This window comes from Kryptolebias marmoratus, linkage group LG4, assembly GCF_001649575.2.
Source record: "Kryptolebias marmoratus isolate JLee-2015 linkage group LG4, ASM164957v2, whole genome shotgun sequence".
In the NCBI taxonomy this organism is placed as follows: Eukaryota; Metazoa; Chordata; class Actinopteri; order Cyprinodontiformes; family Rivulidae; genus Kryptolebias; species Kryptolebias marmoratus.
The window spans coordinates 5,168,059-5,192,125 of NC_051433.1; the positions used below are offsets into that span (position 1 = coordinate 5,168,059).

At 38.8% G+C, this 24,067-nt stretch overlaps 3 protein-coding genes across 4 annotated transcripts; 1 reads left to right on the plus strand and 2 right to left on the minus strand.

Moving 5' to 3' along the window:
* Positions 1-79: 79 nt before the first annotated feature.
* phtf1 (putative homeodomain transcription factor 1) lies at positions 80-12,651 on the minus strand. Of its 2 annotated transcripts, XM_017408899.2 has the most exons (17): positions 12,369-12,651; positions 12,133-12,252; positions 10,433-10,489; positions 10,286-10,355; positions 10,002-10,160; positions 8,660-8,840; positions 7,821-7,941; positions 6,243-6,422; positions 5,837-6,076; positions 5,480-5,608; positions 4,983-5,252; positions 3,177-3,308; positions 2,992-3,078; positions 2,635-2,790; positions 1,763-1,858; positions 1,382-1,507; positions 80-880 (listed from the first exon to the last, which is right to left on the minus strand). In XM_017408899.2, the coding sequence occupies exons 2-17, from the start codon at positions 12,160-12,162 to the stop codon at positions 860-862; spliced, it is 2,055 nt and encodes a 684-aa protein (XP_017264388.1). In that variant the 5' UTR covers positions 12,163-12,252; positions 12,369-12,651; the 3' UTR covers positions 80-859. The 2 variants fall into 2 exon arrangements, with proteins under 2 accessions (XP_017264388.1, XP_037831001.1); XM_037975073.1 differs by having other exon boundaries at positions 10,433-12,252.
* An 831-nt stretch (positions 12,652-13,482) lies between these two features.
* LOC119616585 (olfactory receptor class A-like protein 1) lies at positions 13,483-23,614 on the minus strand. Its single transcript, XM_037975071.1, has 3 exons — positions 23,538-23,614; positions 17,762-17,838; positions 13,483-14,595 (listed from the first exon to the last, which is right to left on the minus strand). The coding sequence occupies exon 3, from the start codon at positions 14,582-14,584 to the stop codon at positions 13,643-13,645; it is 942 nt and encodes a 313-aa protein (XP_037830999.1). The 5' UTR covers positions 14,585-14,595; positions 17,762-17,838; positions 23,538-23,614; the 3' UTR covers positions 13,483-13,642.
* LOC108231556 (olfactory receptor class A-like protein 1) lies at positions 19,893-21,197 on the plus strand. The gene has a single exon (XM_017408644.3). It carries the CDS (start codon positions 19,995-19,997, stop codon positions 20,982-20,984), a length of 990 nt encoding a protein of 329 aa, XP_017264133.3. The 5' UTR covers positions 19,893-19,994; the 3' UTR covers positions 20,985-21,197.
* Positions 23,615-24,067: the final 453 nt, after the last annotated feature.

Below are 24,067 nucleotides of genomic sequence, written 5' to 3' on the forward strand. Positions count from 1 at the left end.
ATTTTATAACAGAGACACATTAACACAGGAGCAAAAACATTATTGTCTGCCTTTGTGATAATTATTGCCAACATCTCTGGCTGGAAAAAACAACACTTTATTCCAAACATTTTCTCTCAAATTTGGTCCTGGATACAGAAAGGTGGTCAAAGAGGAATGAAATCAGATCATAGGAGCTAAATCAGAAACAAGAATAAATAAAGTACAAATAATCATTTGGACACCCCTTAAATATACAAAAGTCTATAAAAAGTGATTTAATACATCTTGTTTCTTTTACATTTCATTAAAAAAACTGAATTCCCCAAATATGTACACCATCAGCATTAACCAACACGCTGAGTCACATCCATACAGGAGGGACATTTCAGTCTGGATACCACAGAAGTTTGACAGGATCTCACGTCTCAGCTTAGTGCTATATTAAACCACTTACAAAGGAACGTCCAGGGGTCAGAGGTCAGGCACTGCGTCTGTGGCAGAGCGGATGGAAACACACACGCCCCCCACCCACATCAGCTGAGCAGCCAGAAACGGTGTGTGAGTGATTGTCGGAGCATCTCTGGCCTTCGAACGACTGACGTTTCACCAAGAAGGCGCACGTGTGTGTGTGTGCTGGTTTATATATCAGATTACCAAGAATCATTAATATTAATTATTAATGGAATTTGAACAATTAAAGCGCTAATAAAACTCGTCTTTATTCTTTTTCTGTAAACTGTGTTTGGACATGCATTTCCTCAGGCCACCAGGGGGTGCTGCAGCTCCTTCAGCACCCTCACTTCTCACGACCTTGGACAGAGCAGACCGTTTCTGGACTCCAGTGTCCGACTGTTAGTGGCTTGTTGTTTTCTTCACATTAAGGTTTGATTTTCCACAGCTGGAAATAAATAAGTAAAAAAAAAGGTATTTTATTTTACCGAAGGTAAACGAGTGATGCAGATAATAGTTTCAGTAACGCAGGCTGTAATAAACAGTGTGACAATGAGGGAAAAACACTAGTTACTGAGAAATTTGATACACTTACAGATCGAATGTTTATGAAAAAATAAACTAAAGCATATAGAGCATATATGAAGAATATGGACCCATACACCTAAAGTCCATGTTTGTTATTATATATGCTACAACAGCTAATCAACCTTAGCCTAATCATAAATGGCTATAACTTTACATTTTAATCATGTGAGATATTGGATGAGTTTATGTTCCAAAATGGTTACAATGCATCATTTCTTAACACAAGACGATTTTAATCTAAAACTCTGACATGAAAGGTGGCAGGCGATGTGCGTTCCTTCAGTTAGTTTAGCTTTTTTATACACCTGAAAGCTACTGAGGAGATGAGAAGTGAATATACTTTTAAGAAAACTCGACTCACTCTAATGTTGAAGCCAAGCATTTCACTGACCACTGCAGAAACAGCAGACAGGATAACAACCTTTGTGATGTTGTAGATCAGAGGGTTCACAGTGAGACCCAGCAGTCTGAAGGGAGTATCCAACTCCTGCAGAAAGCACGACAAGTCCTTGAGATTTAGAATATGGGTAGTGTTTAAATGCATTAAAAACAGTGGCAGAAAGAGCTAAATTTAAAGAACATGGAGCACAAAGTTAGTAAGGATTTATTTATAACTTGATTTTAAGCACAATTTACTTTTTTACTGAACAGACACAACTGAAACCCAAGTAGAAACACAAGCATTTGATCAAATTAAGCGCCAATTTATAAAAAATAATTAAAAAGTTCAAATGTATGTTACCTTCATCAGCTTTGTAGCCAGTTTTAACACGTTGTTCACGATATTGAGTTGTTCTTTCTGATAGGGCTTTTTCTCCATCTTCAGATACAAATTGATCTGCAACCAACAACAGCTTTACACGCTCTAACCTGCACAGCAAAGACTGACAAATTTATTCTTAAACCTACAAACAAGAAGTGCGGTGGGACCACAGGGGACCTGGTCACAGCTCTTAAAACCAGTTTGTCTTTTTGTTTTGGCACTGGTGGCACAGTGGCTGGTCATGGTCCCAGTAACTGTGTGTTTTAGCTCCTGCTTTAGAGCAGATGCTTTCTTACCACAGTGGGGACCACTGAGTGACATAAAGGTCTATACATAAGATTGACCGATTGGTTGAGCAATTTTAAAGCTCTTCCAGGACCCACACCATTTATAAACAATGTTGGCATTATTTATAATAATAAATAATCATTGGTAAGATGGAAAACTTCCTGAAGAAAAGAAGAAACGTCAAAGTCCAAACTTTACTGAGCCTATATTCTTCTTGGGTTCATCTAAAAAGAAAGAAATTTCAGCAGGACTTCTGCAGAACTCTCCAAGCTGGACACCTACCAGACCCTCAAACAATTTCAGGACAAAATTTTAAAAATAAAGCAGGACTACAAGAAGGTAAAAGGCCACAACAACAGCTCTGATGACTCTATCCTCCATTGTTGTTGTTGTTGAAAGTCACATGCAGTGACACTGACAGTCGGTCCCCAGGTGGTGCAAAAGCAAACACAGGTCCCCATAACCCTATAACTGATGTGAAAACACCTAATGACTCAGTTGATCCTACTGTTCAGAGCTTAAAGCTCCTGCACCTCCTGCCTTCTGCAGCCAGGGGGCCTCACCTGCTCAGTCAGCAGCATGGAGGAGTTGCTGTACTTGGAGTTGGTCTCTGAGCCCAGAGTGGCGAGTCGCAGCAGGAAGAGGAGGAGGGAGGAGCACCACACCACCAGCTCCCAGTTTATTAAAGACTCTAGAAACGTCTTGTGGTTGTGCAGAAGCTGAGGTGGGGCAGAGGCGGTGTTACATGTTGAGACAGCGAGGGTATTTGGCTTCAAACAGATCTGAGCTCAGTTATGCAATAAGCATAGATTGTTGCATATTTTCAACATGTTGTTATTTCAGACTTCCTCTATTTATTTAACACAATAAAATCAACATTCTTCATACACATCAGACCTGATCCAATATGTGTGACTGACCTGGGAACAGATGATGAATGAAAAGGAAAGTGCTAAAAGGAATATTGTTGAGACAATGACATCTACGGAGCGCTGCGGGCCTCGTCTCTGTAACGAACAGCAAAACAATCATATCTTGTTACCAAAACAAGTGCAGGACAATCCTCTGTGAGCAAAGCAACACGTGACAGTGAGGGTTCACTCACCCTGAGAAAAGAACGAAGTGACAACCACATCTTTATGTTTTTCACTTTCTTCAGCCTGAAGTGAGGAACCTCCGATTTTTTGGCCTTGCGAGCTGATGTGAGATGGCTGAAGTATTTGGCAAATAAGAGTCTCTGTAAGAAAACATGGATGCACACAGTGAAAAATCATAACTTTAACAATAACTTAAAAAGAAAATATATACTTCTATATGAATTTGCAAAGATTTTTGTGACAAGCAGCCATAAAATAAGAGGAAAATGTTTGGACCTTTTTGTGTAACAGTTACCCAGGCATTATAAATAGCTCATCTAGTACAATAGCTGTTTTTCACTAATTCTACCTTGTTTACAGAAAGAAAAACAAATAAACTAAGACATGAGAGCTGGCTCAAGACTTTTGAACAGAACTGCATCCTGTGAACTGCTTGTTTTCTATGGATTTGGAAAAAATGAGGCTGTCTTTTGTCAGATCCTTTGTTGTCTGTGATTAGTTGAAAATGACATGGGTCGGTTTTTCTTTTCTATTGCATCCAAATGAGCAAGTCAAAATGAGCAGCAAGGGATGAGTACATTTCCTAAATGAGCGGGGGAAGAAAGTGTTTGCCGGTGGGAGGAAGTGACAAATTAGGGAAAGAACGTAGAAGCTCATTAATCTTTGATTCACTGAATGTGGGAATAAAATCACAAGAAATGATCTGCTAGTTAATGCACAGCCTTGGCTGAACTATACTTTGGCCTTTTCTTCGGCTCTGAAACAACCCTGTTATGTTTTATTGGCGAAAAGACCGATCTGGGTGCATATGCTGCTTCCTCGTCTGGATCGGAGGCTCCGCCCACTCAGCGCTCCTCTGCCATGAGCCAGCACGTAAACAGTGCTGATCTTCTGAGGGCAACATAGATCGTCTTTCTTTGTTTACCAAAATGAGTCTCTTGGCAGGCATTAGGCAAACATGTTAAAAGATAATGTCAGAAAACAAACCCAAAAAAGCCAAAACTGCAATCAAAGCCTTTCAGGAAGCGATGCTAACTTTGTGTTCTTTAAGGTAGTATCTCAATGGGATGCGACTGCTGTGATTGGTGGGCAAAAATCATTCATGAGGGAGTCTCCAGAGTGTTTCACAACATTCACCTGAGTTCTCAGTTTCCTCCTTTGAGTCGCAGAGGCACGCAATCCTGTCACTGGAACTTTGAACATGTTCTAAGAAATTGTGCAGGAAAGTTTCCTTCAAAATAGTCCCAGAGGTGACGTGGACATCGTGGACATGTGGATAATTAAATAGCATGGATGGGTTGGAATACAGTTTTGCAAGCCGTGCATGCAAAGATAAATGGTGATTGTCAAAGACTGTCCGCTCAGAACTCAGCCACCTACCTCGCTTGGTTGCAAACACTCAGATCTGAGTGAAAATGCAACAGAAAGTTTGTGCATTTTCTGCACTTTTGAGTCAAGGTTGAGTTGATAACTAGGTTCCAGCAGTCACAGCCCAGTGAGATTTTATTTTAAGAGTTAGTGACGATATCCACAGTTTGACATAACTCTAAAGTAAAGAGAAGCAACAAGATAATAATATGGAGTCTTCAAAGGTAGCAAACACTAAGATCAAACCAGATGGAAAGTGACTGAGGTTTAATCTTTTATCAATACACCTAAAGGTTTCGTCAATTTTAATAAATCTAAGCAAAGTTAAAACTCAATTAGTTTAGTATAAATGAAAAAAGAAGTAGAAGAGTTCCCCTGAGACGCATTGATAAACTCTGAGTAAAGTGGTAAAACTGCTTCAGGTTCACCTACGTTGGAAGTCTCACCTGTTTGTAGGTCCTCTCAGCCACACACATCATGAAAAAGAACAGGCCTGTGAGGCAGACTCTTTGAACCGTTGTGATGAAGAAGAAGGCGTAAGCTCGGCCATCCGTCGGCCCCACTGCGATTTCAACCAGCTGTCCGAGAGAGAGCGAGCTAAGGCCCGGCATGTCCAAACGCTGAGCCAGGCGGAATGCGAAGGGAAGCAGCGCCAGCGTGGCGGTCATCAGGCCACCGAAGACAAGGTAACCAATACCCTGCTCCACTAACTTCACCTGAAACAACAAACATTTCAGACAGGTAACATCTGCTTCCACTGCTTTTCTGAAACAGTTTTAGACACTCTTAGTTAGATCTTTCAATGGGAGTGTTAAAAAAAAGATTATAACAGCAAATGATTCGAATTTTTGGTCAACAGAGTCATAACAATGAGTTGTTCCCAGCAGCATGTAAGTAATTCTTTTCAGAGATTTCAGAATAATAGAAAGGTGTGAAGGTGTACCCGTGTGAGGATGATCCCGCTGATCTCCAGTACCGATATGTCTGCTTTCTTGCACTCCCCGTTCTCCCATATTATAGCGCTAACGCGGTCCTTGGAGGGGTGACATGCCTGAAGCCAAGTCAGCTGGCTCTGAAATTACACACGACAGTCAGCAACGTGTGTACATGTAACCTGGCACGTCACGGCCCATATGAGGTCATTTTGGGGCTCTTTTTGACTTTATATGGTGCAGTTTATAGATTACAGTGAAATATACAAAAATATTCATGACATAATTAAATTTAATAATATGAATAAGATGCACCACCTAAAGAAAAAAAGCAGCAGAAGAATAAGTTGAGATTGAGGGATATTTACATTGCTGATTCCTTGTTGCAGGCTTTCATCACCGCTGCTCAGAGTGGTGTTTTGTTGGAGGTTCAGCCCAGCGCTGTACCTCCCATTACTCTCACTGTCACTGCTCCCTGTGGAGGCGGAGTCAGGCTCCTGGAGGAGCTCCTCCCACATCGTGTCGTCAGTGTCAGAGGCAGGACGAGAGCCCAGCCTGAGGCGCTGCACCTCCTGAGGCTTCACCTTGTTGGAAGCCACATTCCCCTCCTGCCCCCAGCAGAAGGCATTTTATCATTAAGAGTGCACTTCTTCATTATTGTGCATTAGAAACACAGACTCTACGCAAACTACAGGTCTGAGGCAAGGGAACATTTAATTAAACATACTTTAAAACTGAATTTGCCCCTTTAACTTCTTGTGCAATAAGGTTTACCTGAGGTCTTGGTGCCGGTTTAGGGTTTGATTTCACGACTCTCTTCCTGACAGAAGATGCTGAAGCAGATACTGATGCTGGGCTAGCTTGGCGAACCTTTTGATGTTTTGGTCGAATTACTTCCACTGAGGGTCCATTTTCCTCTTCCTCACTGGAGAGATCATCAGAATGACATTTACTCTGAAAAACAACATAAACACATATAAAGATCTGAGATTTATTACACTAAGAGGAATCAACATTTCCCTGGTCCGGTTCTTAACAAGTTTACAACATATATTAGAGACTGACACCTCTTTAGGTCTATCTGATATTTCAGCTTTGACTAAGTGTGTGATGCGTGTGGTGGACCTCAAGGTTCAATTCTTGGTCCAGTGTTATTCAGTTTTTATGCTTCTAATTGTACACGCTATTCAGAAACTATCTCAATATTATATGCAGATGATTTGCAGTTTTACATTTCCGTATGTTTTGTTGATTCTATAAACACCATTATACAATGTATAAATGATAATAACGTATGGAAGTCATGCAACTAAACTAAGATTAAGCAGAAATATGAGTCGTTGGTGTTAAATTTTAGAGGAAAAAGTTGCAGCTTTTTACGGTTTTCTTTCTCTGAAGTGAAAAAATGAAGCGAATGTGAATGAATATGTCTGTGTATTTTTTATAGTTTTGTTGAAAGGCACATTGAAAACAGATCTATGTAAATAAAGTTTAACTTGACTTGGTTAATTTTACAAAATGTGGGTGAAAATTTGTCTGATTTTATACAAATTGAACAGATATCAGATGAACATGTCATGAGGTGTTTTTTTTCAGATAACAGACATTCCCACAACAATAAGGGAGAAACACAAGACAGAAAACGATTGCATATCCACTTGGCCTCTTCTGGGCGCTTTAAAGCACGTGCCGAATTTAATACTGATATTATCAACTCCAGATAAACCTTACTCCATCTCTGCCTCTTTGTTTTCCCAATGTGCGTGGGTGTTAGACAGAGAGGGAGAGGTCGCTGCAAATAAAGCCAAAATCCAACACAGCATAATCAGAATTATTTATAGCCTTCACTTGGCTTGACCCGGGCGTTCTGCCGCTAAAGATTTTTATGAAAAAGCGATCCAACATGATGCCAAAAGGTTCAGCTGCAGCCAGCCTATGAGAGACGAGTGCATGTCTGAAAGGAGCTTTAGTTGCACCCGGAAACAGGATTTATAAGGAAATCTAACGAGACTATTTGTTAACTAAACTCTAATTTACCACACCTGGAGTTAAAACACGATTATTAAAGCTTTACCTTTCATCGGGAAGCATTAATAATTAGCATGCCAGCTCTTTTACACAGTCTGTTCATGTATATTTTAGCAACAATAGTGTCATTTATGTGCCAACAAAGAGCTAAAAACATTTAAGAACAAAACTGTCCTCCCATAGACACATCACACATAAAAAGTATTTTATAGTCACTTTGAAAATTGCTTCTGCTGCCGAGAACGAGGCTTTTACTCCTCCATCCCCCACAGTTCAACGACACACATTTGTTGACTCCAAAGACTGACAGAGATGAGACCGTACCCTCCTCTCCTCGCGTCTGAATAATCGCTGGCTATCTTCAAACTGCCAGAGCCCCTGCAGCTCCGTGTTCCTGCTGTCACTCTTTTCTTCGGATTTTTTCAGCCCTCTGCCCTTCCTCGGCCTGTAGAAGACGGAATAAAAAAAAGATTGCTCAAAGAGAAAAAAGGAGAAAGATATATTTCCTTACAACCGCTGTTCCTAAAGCCCTAAACTCAAATACATAACATAGTATATATGTACAAATTTCTGGTTTAAAAATTTAAATAATAATGTCTTATTCTCAGTTAGTCCCAGTAAAAGTAAACAGATTATTTACAGATTTATAGACAAGATTAAATAAAGGAATAATATAATAAATGCACAAAAAATTATATTTTTGATCAATAAATACATAAATTAAGACATTTTTATGACAAAATAAGGGCCTGCTTTTATGTATAATGCAACAAGGAAACTGAGAAGAAAGTCTAAAATCATTTACGTTGGTAGGTTTGTGAAAACTGTGCTTTTAATAAGGAGCGAAAGTCTTAAAAACTTGCAGATCCACTTTGACATCAGCTGGGTAGAAACATTTTAATTTTTTGATATTTCTTTTCCATTTGAATGAGTTTATATAAAAGTTGCAGAGTTTTTGCATGTTCCTAAAATACAAATGAGCACTGAAATCATTTATCTTGTGCCAGAAAGCTGGTCTGAAATCACAGCAGTGACAGAATCTGAGCGCCTTTGCTGCACGGCACACAGTTAATGAGAAGTCTCTGGGTGCTTAATGTGGGAGTTTATGTATGAGCCCAGAGGTGAGAGTCTGTTGAGATAAAAACAAACAAAATAAACAGCACCTCCTCCGGCGCGCAGGGCTGCTGCTGCTGCCAGCAGCTGGACTGCCCGAGGGCCACCGGCTGGACTCAGTGGAAACAATCTGGCAGTGCACGGTGCCCAGCAGCAGCATGAGACACATGGGCCCAAACACCTCGCTGGCACTCGCCCGGGGGACCTCCAGGTACAGAGCCACCGCCGCCACTGAGGGGAGCAAAACATTTGGCAACAACAAACAAAACGGTCTCTTTGGGGAGACATAACAGAATTCATGTGTACTAATGAGGTCTCTTCTGTGCTGCTCAGGTGTGAGATGGAACAGGTTTATTGTGGTGCATAAATGAATTTAAACAATCAGAATTAAGTCAGTGGTTTTAGATTCTGGGACTGGAATAAAACGGAAGGCGACTGGAAAACACATTTATGATTTTGAACAGCAGCTTGTCCTTGAAACATATCAAACCCCATTTTCTTCAAGTACGTGTAAACATGCTCAGCAAACTCAGTTTAATTACAACACAAAGCAAACACATCAATATAAGAGTGTGTGTTTGTTTAAAACAGGAAATGTGTTATTTGGACGCTGCTACATCTCATTTATGTGATCACTAACCCAGGGTCTGCAACCTTTACCATCAAAAAACCCATTGGGAGTAATTTATACACCTTTGGTAAGATTAAAACACTGAACTCTGAAGGTCTATGTGAGCCCTTTCTTTATTTGTGAAAATTATTTATAGGTCCTCCCCTGAAATAATAAAGCATACAGTTAAAATATATATATATAAGGCCAGTTTATTGGATATTTATTTGTGACTTACTGAATGTTTTTAAATTAAAACAGCAACCTTCGTTCACTCCAGCTTTAATTCTGTTTCTATCAAAGGTGAGCTTTTAATTCTGATTTTTATTGTCAAATTGGTTTGCTATGATTTAGTAAAAACCCTTACTTTAATGATTTGTCTGTCTCCTTGCCTTAAAGGTTTTTAATTTGTTTAGTTTTTAGTGGATTTGAAAGAAAGATCAAACTGTAAGAAAAGTAGTTAAAGTAGCTAACAGGCTAAAAAACTACAAGCATGATCTGATTAATACGTTTCGCTCTTTGTATTAGTGGCATCATTCGCACATTTGCCTTTTCTCTTATTGCTATGAATGTGAATAATCATCATTTCCATGTTAATTCTGGTCAAAGCTACAAAGAGCCGCAGCAGAGAGCCCAACGAGCCACATGTGGCCCCAGAGCCACAGGTGGCCCCAGAGCCACAGGTGGCCCCAGAGCCACAGGTTGCAGACCTCTGTTCTAACCTTTTACGGCAGATCTGTCTTGTGGGAAACATAGGTGGGGATTACAAACAGAGAGCTCACCTTGTAGGAAATAAAGCACGAGGATACATGCGGAGATGGACTTGGATGTCACCTGAATCCACCACTGAAAGAAGAACGGGTACAGCAGGACTCGGACCAGACCTTTCCGAGTCTGAGCTGTCCACGGACTCTCCGGTTTGGCTTTGCTGAATGTTGAGCCTAAGAAGGCGAAAGAACCAGAAACAAACAGAGCAGAGTTAAATTTATTCAAACACGAGTTTGGGTTAATGTAAGAATTTACATTAAATGCATTTTAAGACGGACGTCTTCCCATCTGTCCTCACCTCTTACTAAGTCAACATCGATGAGGTCTGGTTTGATGTGACCAGTCTTCTTTGGTTTGTTCTCTAAACCCTGAAGGCAACAGATACCTCAGGTTACAGATAACAGCAACACAAACAACGACTTCTTCACAGAGAAATGTGCCTTACAACGAGATCCGCTGTCTCCAGCGATTTCTCCCAGACTTGTTGATCGTAGGCGCCGATCTGTAACAAAAACAGCAGCAGCAGCAGCAGCAGCTTTCTCATTGTTTAGATCCAAACAAAACCCAACAAGAGACACAAGCAGTTCAGCTGAAATGTGTCCGGGTTAGCACAGAAAGGCCAGCTTTTGAACAGTCAAATAAATAAACACCCTGGTTTAATGACAGCATAAATTATCCAAATGAAAAAAAAAGACATTAAATCATTCATTTCAGGCAATCATCTCAAGTGGACAGATAATAATGAATCTACATCAACTGTTGGAGGTAATAGCTAAGACTTAGCAGCATAATCCTCCAAACACAGCAACAAAAATGCCTCCTTTTGTTCTCTCCTGCTTCTTACACAAGTTATTACTAGTTGGATCAGGGCTGGGCGTGATGGACAGAAATACCAAAAGGTTTAGGCTGAGAAGAGAAACACGATACAAAACAGACTGGTGTTTTTACAGGTGGGCTACGTTTTTAAATGGAGTTTTAAGAACTTTAAAACTGGGATCATATTAGAACCCTTTTAGGTTTTTTTCTTGCAAATGAATCTGTGCAAATATTGACAACGATCCATACATAAAAACAAAAATCTTATGAGAGAAACATTTTAATCTCAAAAACAAAAGGGACACTTGTTGCCCAAACCACGACTGATATAAGGATAAATAACAAGGTTAGAATAATCGACTACAACGCCTAGAAAAAACTGAGAAAATTGAGTAACTTTGGTTCAGTCTTGCAGAGTTCCTTCCACATTTTCAAGTCCCTTTTTTTGTCAAAACATAATTTTCTACAACTTACCAAGTTTGTTCAGGAGTGTGAGCGCATGTAAAATGTTTGGATCAGGGAAAGATTTTTTTCCTTTGATTAAACAATTATATTTATTATTATATTTACTTATTATTAAAGTTGTAGTTTTTTGCCTAGATAGAATATTTTTGTTCAAAAGTTACAAACTCCTGTTACCTCAGCTTGGAAAACAATAAACTCTACTTTTTATTTATTTAATGGCTCTGTAATGATTTATCATTACATCTTCCTGATGATGATGATGATGATGATGATGATATAAATAGTACAGACAGGGTGTCCAACAACAAAGAATAATCTGTGTGCCATATTTCCATTTTGGGAAGTTTGTAAGTTGTATATGAATTAAAAGTTAATTTTTCATATTTCTAGTTAATGTGAAATACTCTGCACATTTCAGCTCAGTTCAGAAGTAAAGATAGTCTTTAAATGGAAATGTTTTCTATTTTCTATCCTTATCCAGACCCAGAAAATACAAAATAAATCAAACTGAACTTTTCAAGACTTTGTAGGATCCACAGTTTGTTTTACGAGCGCCGTTTTAACATTTTGTCAGGACACAGAGGACACAAAAATAAATTAAATCCAACACATTAAAATAATATATGCTGAACTGGTTTAGACTTCTTTCTTCCTGAGACCATTTGTATTTGTTTAAGGTGTGAAATATAAAAAAACTGTTATATTTTGCTCATTAAGTCCTACAGTATTGTTTCAAATTCATGTTATTATATTTTACACATATTATCACACATATATTGAAACATATAACCAGAGGCAAAGAGAGAAAGAGGAAGAATATGTTTAGGAAATGCTTGTTAGTGCAGAAAAAGGTACTGATCCTACCTTCTCTTGATACCAGGCTATTCGGACCATTGTTATCAGTAACAAAAGCCAAAACACTCGGATCAGGGCATGTTACATGACTGGGCTGAAGTCTAGATGTCAGGTAAACAGGAACAGACTCTGATAGAAATAAATAAAAAATAAATGCAACTATTTATTGGAAAAACAGCAAGCACCTTTTTAAAAACAGACATCAACAAGCAGCTAAATGTTAGAAAATAAACAAACACACTTACCTAAAGCAAGACCTGACGCTGATTTTGGCACAAAATGGGTGAAATGTCTTCAAAAATCATAATAATTTCGGACTAAAAGTACTTTCAGAGTCTCATCTTCTTTTTAAGCTGAGGTGTCTTTAAATGCACGCCTGCTGTATTTTAACACGAATAATGACTCGTACATATTATATTTAAACGACTGCCCGCTTTATCACGCGTATTTAGATTTTTTTCAACGAATATTTCAACTGTTATGTACTTTTCAGCTAATTCTTCCGCTTTTCTTTTCCGGGTTTGTCGCGTTGTTTTCGTGGGTTTTTATTCTCCCCGGGTATTGTCTTTCAGGAGTTACTGGCCCGGTCACAGGCGGCTTTAAAATCGTTTAAAAAGCGCGAGTTTACCAAGATTTATGACACTGTGTATCCTTTAATCTTAAATTAAAATTCTGGGTTTTGTTGTGCTGGTAAAAAAATGTTTCACATGTGAATTTTGCTAACCGACAGGAGTGAGATCGTGCCTGAGCAGCTAAACTGAGGGCAAAATGAAGACAACGCGAAATCTCAAAACCTGAGCCAATCAGAGCGCAGCAAAGTCAGGCGCCGACCTTCTCAGTCTTTGTTGTGATTACAATGGTTAGAAATGTTATTAACTGCTATTTTCAAGATTGATATTTTTTACTTTAATTTGTTATTTTTGTTTCATAAATGCTTTTTGGCTAAAAGAAAAATACGAAAAGCTACCACTTCTGAGGTCAGCTTGTAATACCTTAGCTTTCTAATGATAAACATTTTCATTATTAATTAAAATCATAAATTGCATGCTGACTTTTTTTCCCTCTCTAAAACATGCATTATATTATTGTCAGTTTTTGCTATGACTCATTTACAAACAACACCTGAAACAGTTTTAAAGGCCATGTAAGCAAATTAGATAACAATTTATGTAAAACTTACAATAACTGCTTCCTGGGGCATTAAAACCTCTTAACTCTTCACTGCCGTCTTGTTTTGTGTCAGTATTGGGGATTCAAAACCCAATAATGATTTTAAAGCATCAAGCTATCTTAACTAAGATGCTGGGGAAAAGAAACACAGTAAGAAAATAAAACTTTGTATCTACTTTAATTGTTTTAGCTGAACATATTAATGAGCATTTTATACAAATAACCACTGCAAGACAGAACTTTTTAACTCTAAATTTTCCATTGTGCTACATACCAAAATGATAAGATGTGGGATGACAATTCTGATGCCATGCAGTTCAGTCAGCTGGCTGTCAAACCAGAAACAGCATCATTTATCATTGGACTCCTGAGTGTCCACAAGCGGTTGGTCGTGCTCTGCTGAACACACAATCTTCCCCTTGACCTTCTTGTTTGAGGATATGACGAAATACGGGCTGAGAGAGGCGTAGCAGGAAGAGAAGAAGACCCTCATATCAGCCACCACTGGTGAGACCTTCGGCATCGTCAGCATGTAGATCCAGATCACATTATCAATGCCGAAGAAGACGGCGTACAGAACCACCAGGGTGAGGACTGTCTTGGCTGCCCTGGTTTCTGCCCCTCCGCCCTGAGAGCGACGAATCCCTTTCACCTGTTTGCTGTGGCGGTGGAGAAGAAGGAGGATGTAACCGCTGGAGCCCACCATCAGGGCGACAAAGGCGAAATCCCGCCCGGAAACAGCCACTCCGTTTATAACGTAGGACAGGTTGTTTCTGAAGTCTACGTGACAGAAGCCGAGGTTGAGGGTGAAGGCAGGGACGGTGCCGTTACGTGGAGCCATAGAGAATAAAGGCGCTGCGATGCAAATGGCCATGTTGAGGAGCCAGAGCCCTGCAAACGTAGGAAGGACCAGTGAGGGAAGACTGGGCTTCAACCTGGACAGCCGGGGCCCAGCAGGGGCTATTGTCACCGCCTGAAACACACTGAGCATGCAGGTGATACAAACTGACAACGCCCGGCTGATCCGGTAGGCATAGATCACCACCTTGCAGCCGGGATCGTTCAGAAGGTTCCTCAGCCCAAACACAGTCATGGTCTGGGGTACGCAGCGGGTCAGGAGCAGCATCAAGTTGACAAAGGCCAGGTGGCACAAGATCATGTCCACAGGAAGGAGCTTTGTTTCGGAGCTGACGATGCTGGCGTACGCCAGAAGCACCACAGTGTTCCCAAAGATGCCCAAACCTGTTTGCAAGATGAAGGAGACGCCTTTGATGGTCACACACAGATCCATGACGCCCCGGCCTGCACAAGTCAAGATTTACAAAACGGAACAATAAATTTCTTATAAATAATCTTCAAACAATTTAAATCTCAGTTAGATCACATATAAGACACAAACTCTGTTGAAGATGATTCTCACCTGGAGCACCTAAATGTAAAAGCTTGTTAGTGAACTAACTGTCAAATGGGCCACAATTTAAAACCCCCGGTGCCCCCCAAGGCTACACAAGATTACACTGTTCAGCCCACAGTTTGGCAAATTAATGCAACAAACTAACTCCCATAGCCTCTGAGGAGTTGCATCACAAGGGAAAAACAATTTTAGCACAAGAGTGGCCAATATGGAACAGTGGTAAAGTGTTCATCTCTTAATTAAGTTTCTTCCAGTGAGGGGGACGATGAACAAACATTTATTTGAAGATAATATGAGACTTAATAAACAAATGAGTTTAAATATTTGTTAAGGTTACATTTTTTCAAGACAATACTAACACATTACCACCTCAGTCAGTTCTGCGTTGTGGATTTTCCCCTTAAATTATCTCTACTGTAATGTTGCTGATTGTTCATTTGTCTGAAGATTTAGCTAAATATTCAATGAACCAGTAGACAGATTTAAATGAAACTCTTGAAAAATAATGATTGGATGCACATCTACAACTGATTAATTTTTACAGTCAACCCTAGTCAAGATGGCCACCACAGCTAATCAACACAAACCAACACAAAAATGGCTATAGCTTTCAGTTTTACAGACATTAAGCTAAATTTGGTGTGCTAATAGCTAAGAATTATCCTCAACATATTCTCTGAGCAAACGGGTCAAACAGTTCTGTCCTTTCTCATCAAAAGATGATTTTAGTTTTAAACTCTGATACTGAAGGCGGCGGGCGATATGCATTCCTTCACAGAATGCAAGGCCTTTAATTACAACAAGCAAACACTGTTAAAACGAACATCAGTAAATTATTGCTTTATTTTTAGACAACCTTTTGCAACACCCTAACATTCATTTTCTCTTAAAGGTACTCATTGCAACATCAGGAAAACCAGTCAAAATCAACTTATAAAGTAAGAAACAAAATCTGCACTTTTTCCCTCAGAGTGAGGTTTACTGCGTCTTAAATTAAAAATTTGTAGGCAATATCTGTGAATGACTGCCATGGGTGTTTGTTTATCCACAGAAATAGCCAAAATGAAAATGGTGGCATCCATGGAAGAGCTGTTTGGGATAGATAAATCTGATGATTTGGATGTATTGGTACAAATTAAGCTCAGATTTATTGAGATAAAATCAATATTTCTGGGAAAAAACTGTAGTAAACTCTTTCAGTCTGCTCCACTTGATATATTTCAGTATAACCTTTTTATATTTGTACTTTTAAATACTGAATACATTTTCTATAATGTAATCCAGCTTAAATGTATTTATTTATTTCAAATTTTAGATTCAGGAAAAATGTTTTTTTAAAAAGAACCATGTTGCTTTCAGCTAACATGCCAACAGTTTTGCAGATTCTTTCCAATAATGGCATCTCCCTGCTTTTAATAAACTCTAATCTTCCAATGTCTTTAAAAGCCAGACAAATGTTATTGTTAATTTCCCAACAGAGTTAGAAATAATAATAAAAAAAGATCACAGTTAACCAATGGAGACAACAGTGTGTAGTTGTTGTTCATGCAAAAGACGTCATTGTGCATCTTTTACGAGCACAGATGGTGCTTTGTTGTGCGCGTCTTTCCTCCTTCATGTCCAGAGAACATGTTAAGAGACCCAGAGGAGCAAAACAATTAGCTGCAGGTATGTAACAATACGTGTCTGCGCTAATTGGGGGCATAGGGATAACCAGCAAATATTCATCTGAGCGGCAAATCTCAGCTTTGACAAACGATCTACCAGACGTTTGAGAAGCATTTTAAGGGTTTTTATCAGTGCAAACGGTAAACGGCACGGGATATATGTCATTAAAAAGTGCCGTGCTGGTTAGTTTCATGTTATTCAGACTCCATTTTGTGTGCAGAAACAGTGTTTTTCAGACGCATGTTTCCTCTTGAGAATGAGCTTTGGAATAAATCATCATTAGATGAGTTCTTTTCCTGTGTGTTTTTAACATGTTTACTTGTTCAGACAGCTAATTAAAATGGCAAGTTCAAGCATGACCTCCTCAGGGGATTTCAACATGTTTACAGCTGGGTGGCATTCATAATAAAACTTTATTAGAGTTTAATGATAGGACTTTGTTTCCCTTGACAGGAAGTGTTTTTTTGATAATTCTCATCATCATTACGTTTATGGCTAATGTAATTTGTTTTTAATCAATGTACTAATTTATTTTTTGTTGATATTGATTAATCAGTTACAGTAATAATCCTCAGAGAAATGAAAAAAGTGATTGTCCTGCAGAATGCATTTTTCCAATCTTTCAGAAAGATGTGTTTTCTATATTTATGTCTGTGTCAAACATATTGATAAATTTAATTTAAAAACAACTCAAACTAACCCAGGTTATAAAAATAATCAGCCAAATAAGTCTTTGATTTTCATCTATAAAACCTCCCTTTGCCCTTTCAGTCGAGCTCACCTTTGACCTGACAAAACATTTCAGATTTCAGATTGATTTTGTGTTAATTATTTCCAAAAACTGAACTTAGTTCAGAATAAAATTGATGTTTTTTTAATGTTTTGGCTCCATAAGCATGCTGACAACTGCAGCAGCTTTAGCTAGAATATTTATTTCATTTTCCATAGTGTCAATTAATTTGTTGAACAACAAATATTGATTAAAAAGCTGTTGGTTCATCAGTTTCTCAACTCCGGAGACTAAAAAGTGACCTAATGTGACTTCAGCATCAATTTAAAGGTAAATATATATTCACTCAGTCCTCTTAGATAACTCTAATATCTTTAAAAGACATGAGCAAAATGATGTGTGATGATTGTCAAAAAGAGAAACTAGAAAGGTTTAAGTAGGTGTCCATATTTCTGCCTTCAGTTTTAAACCCAGAGAAAAAAACACTTTTTACTTTCCTAATGTCTGGAATGTTATTTGTGTGAATATTTAGGACATGTCAAGTTGCAAAATATGTGCAGAACTATTTCTGTGTGAGCTCTGAAGTAAAATTAAAAACCAACACAACAGCACATTTCTTCTGCACAAAATATTATATCATAATTTAAATACCGGACCTGTGATGGACCGCCAGCCTGCCTTCCTTTAACCCAATGACTGCTGGAGATGCAGCAGGCGTCGGCTCTCTGCAGTCCTGAACAGGAACAGGTTGGTGTAGAAAAAGTAAATATAAATACAAGGACATAATTACATACATAAAAACAAAACAAAAAACAGAACTATCTGTTGACACTACAAACTGCTGGATTAAAAACAACCTGATGTTTAACCCAGCAGCCAACCCTGGGTAGTTTTAACTTTGCTATTTGGGCTGATAGTGACCTGATGTGATGTAAGGAATGCTAAGCAAAACGTGATGTCCACATATGTGTATGTGTTAAATCAGAGCTACGAAAAAGTTCAGATAAATCCAAAATCAGTTGTTTTTTTAGATAATTACAACAGGTTGGTGCAAGCTAACTTGAACTTACTGCCATTAGCAGAAACCAAACTTACTGCTTTTAGTGCAAACTAAAGTTTATAACCAAGCCAACCAGGATAAACATCTTCTTACAAATTGTTTTTACCATCTTACTTTTACCAATTTCCAAACTAAAGCAGCAGTCCAGCCAGGTTTGAATTGGTCCAATTCTGGCTCATCTCCAACCCAACCATAGAGACAAAACCATCTGATTAAACCAACCCACTGACCCAACAGCTTCAACCCAGCTATTGAGTTATCAAAATAACCCAACAGTTTTTAGTGTCTAGGCTTTTTATTGTTGAAATTAATTTAAATTTGTTTAAACAAACCTTTAGCTCTGTGTGTTTTCGGGCAAAAAATGTCTTCTTTCAAGAACATAAAACACTTAAATTGAAAAAAAGCTCAAAGTCTAAGTTCTCTTGGTAAAGTTTTCAAACTGTAAACATACAAAACAAGTGACAACTAAAGGACTATCAGGACCAGTTTTACTTCTATCGCTATATTTTAAATTCAGAGTACAAACTGAATGAGGTTAAAATTTTAATGAGTGGTCCAGCTGTAGCTTCCAAACAGATTTTTTTAAATTTCTATGGCAGACATGTCTCATTTTCAGAGGAATTATGTAAAGAATAATTTCCATTTCCCTTCTGTAGGCCCAACAGTTAAATTTCGTTGCCAGCTTTCATGGATCTGTGCCCCTGAAATTCCTCCCAGTTTAGGTTTAATTCCTCTCTTAGAACTTTTTATCACTTTGGATAAATTACACCATAAAACCCTGAAAGCTGTGTCGTGCTCTCGTAATAAAAAATGTAGGGCTATCTGTCACACATCTGAGCATGACTTTGGCTTTGACTTTGTTTCATTTTTCGCCACTGGGAGACACTGTGGCGCTGGTATCTCACTCCCAAACTCAAGGAAAGGGTTTTTAAATGTCATCTTTTGAAAACTGAGTGCAGAAATAAAAAAATAAAATTATTTTATGAACAACTTTGTCGGTTCAGTAGTTAGAAAACAAACTCTCTACTTGGTAAAGCATTGACAAATCATTAATTTTTTTAAAATAACAATAAAACACGAGACTAATAGGTTTTTCTCCTAATTAACTGTACACATAAAACTCCATGCACCATGAATCCAATCTCAGCCTCCTCTGTGTGTTATCTTGTCTGTCTAAAACTCAGTGAGGTGACGGAATCAGTCATCTGAATTGATCTCAGGTAATTGGATGCTGAGGGAAGTAAAGTCAGTGGACTGTGCTTAATGGACCAAACAGCTGATACCTGTCTGCAGGTATAAGGACACCGAGATCACAAAGTATCAGGGACAAGTTCAACTTCAGACCTCCTGTTTGAAGATGCTGTCAGGTAACTTCTACGAGCATCTTTTTAATTGTGTGGTAATAATGTGAAAGCTGAGAGAGCATTCACATTACTGTTTTGCCTCCTTTTTATTTTTCCATATGTTTTTTGCAATCTAATTATTTTTGTATACATGTTTTTTTAGCTATTCATGTATCAAAAGGCTCAGCTAATTTTGGAGATGGGTGATATGAATTTTGTTTTTTGTAAATCTCTTCAATTTCTTTAAAACCATTCTACTCTTTGAAATTTGCTTCAGCATAATTACTCTATTTTTGCTTTCCTATTCAAGTTTTTTTTTGTTTTACTGACCATTATGCTACATTTAGCTTTTAGCTAGGCTTGTGCTTCTTTTACCTAGTGTTTAGCAACTAAATTTCAGCTTCTTCATTAGATTTCAGTCATTCGCGTTCAGCATTCTCCACTTTTTGATAATCTCTTTCTAATGTGAATTTATTTATCTGTTTTATGCTTCCCTTCCTCTCTGCAGGAATGTCATCAGAGGATTTTGTTCGAGGAATGCTCTATCTGTCACTCATAGTTGTTGGAATTCCAGGTAACGTTGCTGTAATTGTGGCGTTCCTCTTTTTGATCTATGAGAAGAATATGCTCCTCACAGCAGATGCCATTGTCCTTCAGCTGGCCTGCGCCAACCTGCTGGTGGTGGTTGTACGCTGTCTGCTGGAGACCCTCGCCTCTTTCAGACTGGCCAACGTCTTCGGAGACGTGGGCTGTAAATCTGTCATCTTCATCTACAGATTCTCCAGAGCCCTCTCAGTCTGGCTCACCTTCCTCCTGAGTGCTTACCAGTGCCTGAGCATCTCTACTCCCGGATCTCGTTGGGCCTCCGTATGTGTCATGGTCGCCCAAAACTTGCCCTTCGTGTTCCTCTTCCTTTGGGTACTTAACACCAGCTTAAGTGTAGGAGCATTAGCGTTCTCCATCAGCTCCAATAATGGCTCCAGCCTGCCAAAAAGTGCTGTCAACACACAATTCTGCTACGTGAACTTTCCTTCAGAGTTGTCCAAAAAGGTGTATGGGGCAGCACAGGTGAGCAGAGATGTGGTGCCCATGGTCTTCATGATTCTCACCAGCCTGATAATCCTCGTCTTCCTCTACAAGCACAGCCAGCACGTGAAGGGGCTCAGCAGTGGCTGCAGCACAAGTGGAGGAGGCTGTGCAGCCAAACAGCGAGCTGCCAAAGTCGTAGTGGCGCTCGTGACCATATATGTGGTCCTCTATGGGGTAGATAATGGACTCTGGGTGTACACGCTCACTGTGAGGCAGACGATAAGCTCCTCGCTGATCTCTGACCTGCGTGTTTTCTTTGCTTCACTGTATGCAGCACTGAGCCCTCTGGTTATCATTGTATCTAACAGGAAGGTGAACAGTAGGCTGAGGTGTGCAACACAGGAGAAACCTTTACTGGGGAAAACGGCACGTCTTTCTTCTTTATGAGGCCTGCTGGGATGGCTGATTGCTCACAGGACTGCAGAGGAAGCTGAGGTCGAACTGAAACAAAATCTTTCTCATGCATGGGTTGTATTTAATTATGTTTTTGCCTCTGTGTACGCAAGTGTTTGTTTGTCTGTATCACTAAAGTGTCTCTTGAATCACTGAATGGACTTTATTGAAATCATTTCCTTATGGGGACAATAAAGTGCCTGTTCTGTTGTATTGTATACTATTTTTGTAATTTACACCTGCTGCCAAAAGTAAGCGGGTGATTGTGTTTTTGCCTGCATGTTTTTTTGTCTGTACTGTTAGTAAAATATCTCATACATAAACTAGTGTACATGTACAACTTATTAACACAAGTCAAGATGGCTGCTACAGTTTATTGACATTACCTAACACAAAAAAAACTGGTTACCTCTGTGAATTTTTCAAATATTGAGCTAAAATTTGGTGTGGTAGTTACCTGAGAGTCATTCACATGAGATCGCTCATGATGTTAGGTACAACGTTTGACCAAATTCACTATAATTCATTTCCAAACATAAGATAATCTTAATCTAAAACTCTGGCATGAAATGTGGCAGGTGATACACATTCTGCTATGCTTTTAATTGAATAATAGCTTTTGTGTCACAAACTATATGAGAGATAATAGTCACAACAATCCTAGGATTAATTTAGAAGTAATCTTAGCTGATCTGGACCTGAGTTGTTTTGTTGATTCATTATGTTCCCTCGGTCTTAATTGGGTGGAAAAATTATGGTTCAGTAATTCATTTCATGTCACTGTCAAATGACTTCCATCTGCTTGTTTAGCCATGATTAGGGTTTTGAATGAGATCTGGGAAATGTCCCATACTAATCGGGCTGGTTAAATGTTCCATAAAGGTTCAGTTAAAAACCCAATGGGACAGCTATATTCTTTATAGCAAAGAGATTAAAAAAAGAAAAAAAGTTGTTTATTTCACAGTAATGACTCACTCATGCTGACATTGTCTGTGTAAAATGACACAAAAAGCACGTCTAGGCATAAGCTTTCACGAGCTTGCTATGAATGCTGCATTGTGGGAATTCAGGAGTCATTATGTAATTGCCATGACTTAGAAGAATCAGAGGCAGGGAGACGTGAAGAGGACATAACAACCTCTGTGAGTGACATTACCAAAGACATAAAATGGGGCTGCCAGCACTCTGTGATCCTGCAGTAACTCTAAAGTGCAATCAGTGCAGCGCTTTGCAGCTGCAGGTGAGATGGGGGAGGAAGAGGAGGAGAAATCGTCTCTCTGTGCTTGTGCATAACTGTTGATGGATGGCCGCTCCAGTGTCAAATTTGCTAACAGACAGAGAGCGTTGGCTGTAACACTTTTAATGCCAAAGTTTTAAGCAAAGTTGCAATGAATAGTGCTCTAAGTATGTGATGAGGATGACTCTCAGCTACTGCTACGCCAAAGTTTAGCTAAACATTTGTAAAAATGAGTCAACCCTGTCTGTCTGTTGTCAAATAAATCCTGAACTACTGGTTGGATTTTAATGAAACATTCAGAAATAATCATCTGAGGCTCATCCTCAACATAAAGTTGAGCATTAAAACATAGAGTATGTCTGGGGCAGGAATCATGATTTAAAGCTCTGCCATGAAAGGCACTGGGTGACACGCATTCCTTTAATGAATGCCAAGCCTTTAATTGAATTTTATATGTAATTTTCATTATCTTGCATGTGAGCTTTTGTTTGTGTATTTTATCTCATCTTATTCCTTATTTAGTGTTTTACCACCAACCCGTCTAGGACTGCATATGAAAATTAGGTCTTGTGGCTAAATCTGGCACATTCACAGGAACATAAAAAACATGTTTATTAATGTGCACTGTCCCTATAAAATAAAAAAATGAAACATTTTTATCACAGAGAAAGACTCATGTTTAATATTAAAGTTGCAACTGTTAAAATGTTTTTTTTTTCAAAGCTCTTTTCAGGTGACAAATTCCATGCGTCTTACTCTTCAAACCACTGAAATCTGATTGGCACTTTACACAGACTCCGGTGGAATGAAGGATAAAAAACATGGATGGCTTCATTTGATCAACTTGTTGCCTCTGGCGAAGAATCGCTGGGAACCGATGTTTCCTTTTTAGTGCTTTAACTTAGTCTTTTTTTTTCCTGTCAGAAGAAAAAAAATGGCAGGTTTGTTAAAAAGAGCAAATGCATAAAAAAACAACAGGTTCCATTAGAGTGTGTATTCAAGTGTCTTTTTGTGTGTGAAGAGGGTGCGCCTGCAAGGCCTCTCCCTGCACAAGACAGGACCTGTTTTCATTGTTTTTTCCATCCTTCTGGAGTCCTATGAATGCAGAACATGTAAAGACCAATATCACGCTTGCTCTCATTTCTAACACCCTAAAGCTCGAATCTGGATGCAAAATACAACATGTTGCCTCAAATATCCTGCAGGCAATCTGGAAAAGACACAAATGACACACTAAATCTAACTTTAACCAAAAAACAACAACAAAAAAACAAACCTATATCTTTCAAGAAAGATATAACAATACAAACCTGTGCAAATCATCACTCAAACAAAAAGATTTCATGCTATCCAAAGTGCACGATCACTCCCACCACCTTTCTCCGCCGCCTGATGTGAGTCTGTTTACCTGCACCAGGTACAGGCATTTTTGTCCTCCTGTCCACCAATGGCAAAGCAGCAGCAGCGTTAAACCTCCCCCTTTTCTCCCCCCTTCTCCTCTTTTCTGCCTCAGAGCAACTCCACGCCCTGCTGCAACTGAATGTCCTCCTCCCCCACAGATTACACAAACATCAAAATTTTGGGATCATCGAATTCACAACAGACAGAAAAATGTAGCATACAAACATGACTAAACAAAAAAATATATCTCAACATTAATGTTTTTATAATAGTAATATGTTTATTTGCATATGCAAACACTACCACAATTATGTAGTCAAAATGAGAGCAATTTAAAACTTTTAGATCTCATTTATCTGGTCAAACTGTTTTAGTAAATAACATATAATGAGGTGCATTTGGATTTGATAGAAATAATAAATGTAAAAGTTACTTTTTA

Bases quoted from the DNA above. Each gene is read 5' to 3' on its own strand.
- LOC108231556 (XM_017408644.3), top strand. From the start codon at position 19,995: ATGCTTCCCTTCCTCTCTGCAGGAATGTCATCAGAGGATTTTGTTCGA.
- phtf1 (XM_037975073.1), bottom strand. From the start codon at position 10,531: ATGAGAAAGCTGCTGCTGCTGCTGCTGCTGTTTTTGTTACAGATCGGC. The intron at 2,791-2,991 runs GTCAGTCACACA...GCCCCACCTCAG, and splicing joins CATTCATCATCTGTTCCCAG to CTTCTGCACAACCACAAGAC. The intron at 1,859-2,634 runs GTGAGGCCCCCT...TGTTGGTTGCAG, and splicing joins CCATGCTGCTGACTGAGCAG to ATCAATTTGTATCTGAAGAT.
- LOC119616585 (XM_037975071.1), bottom strand. From the start codon at position 14,584: ATGGATCTGTGTGTGACCATCAAAGGCGTCTCCTTCATCTTGCAAACA.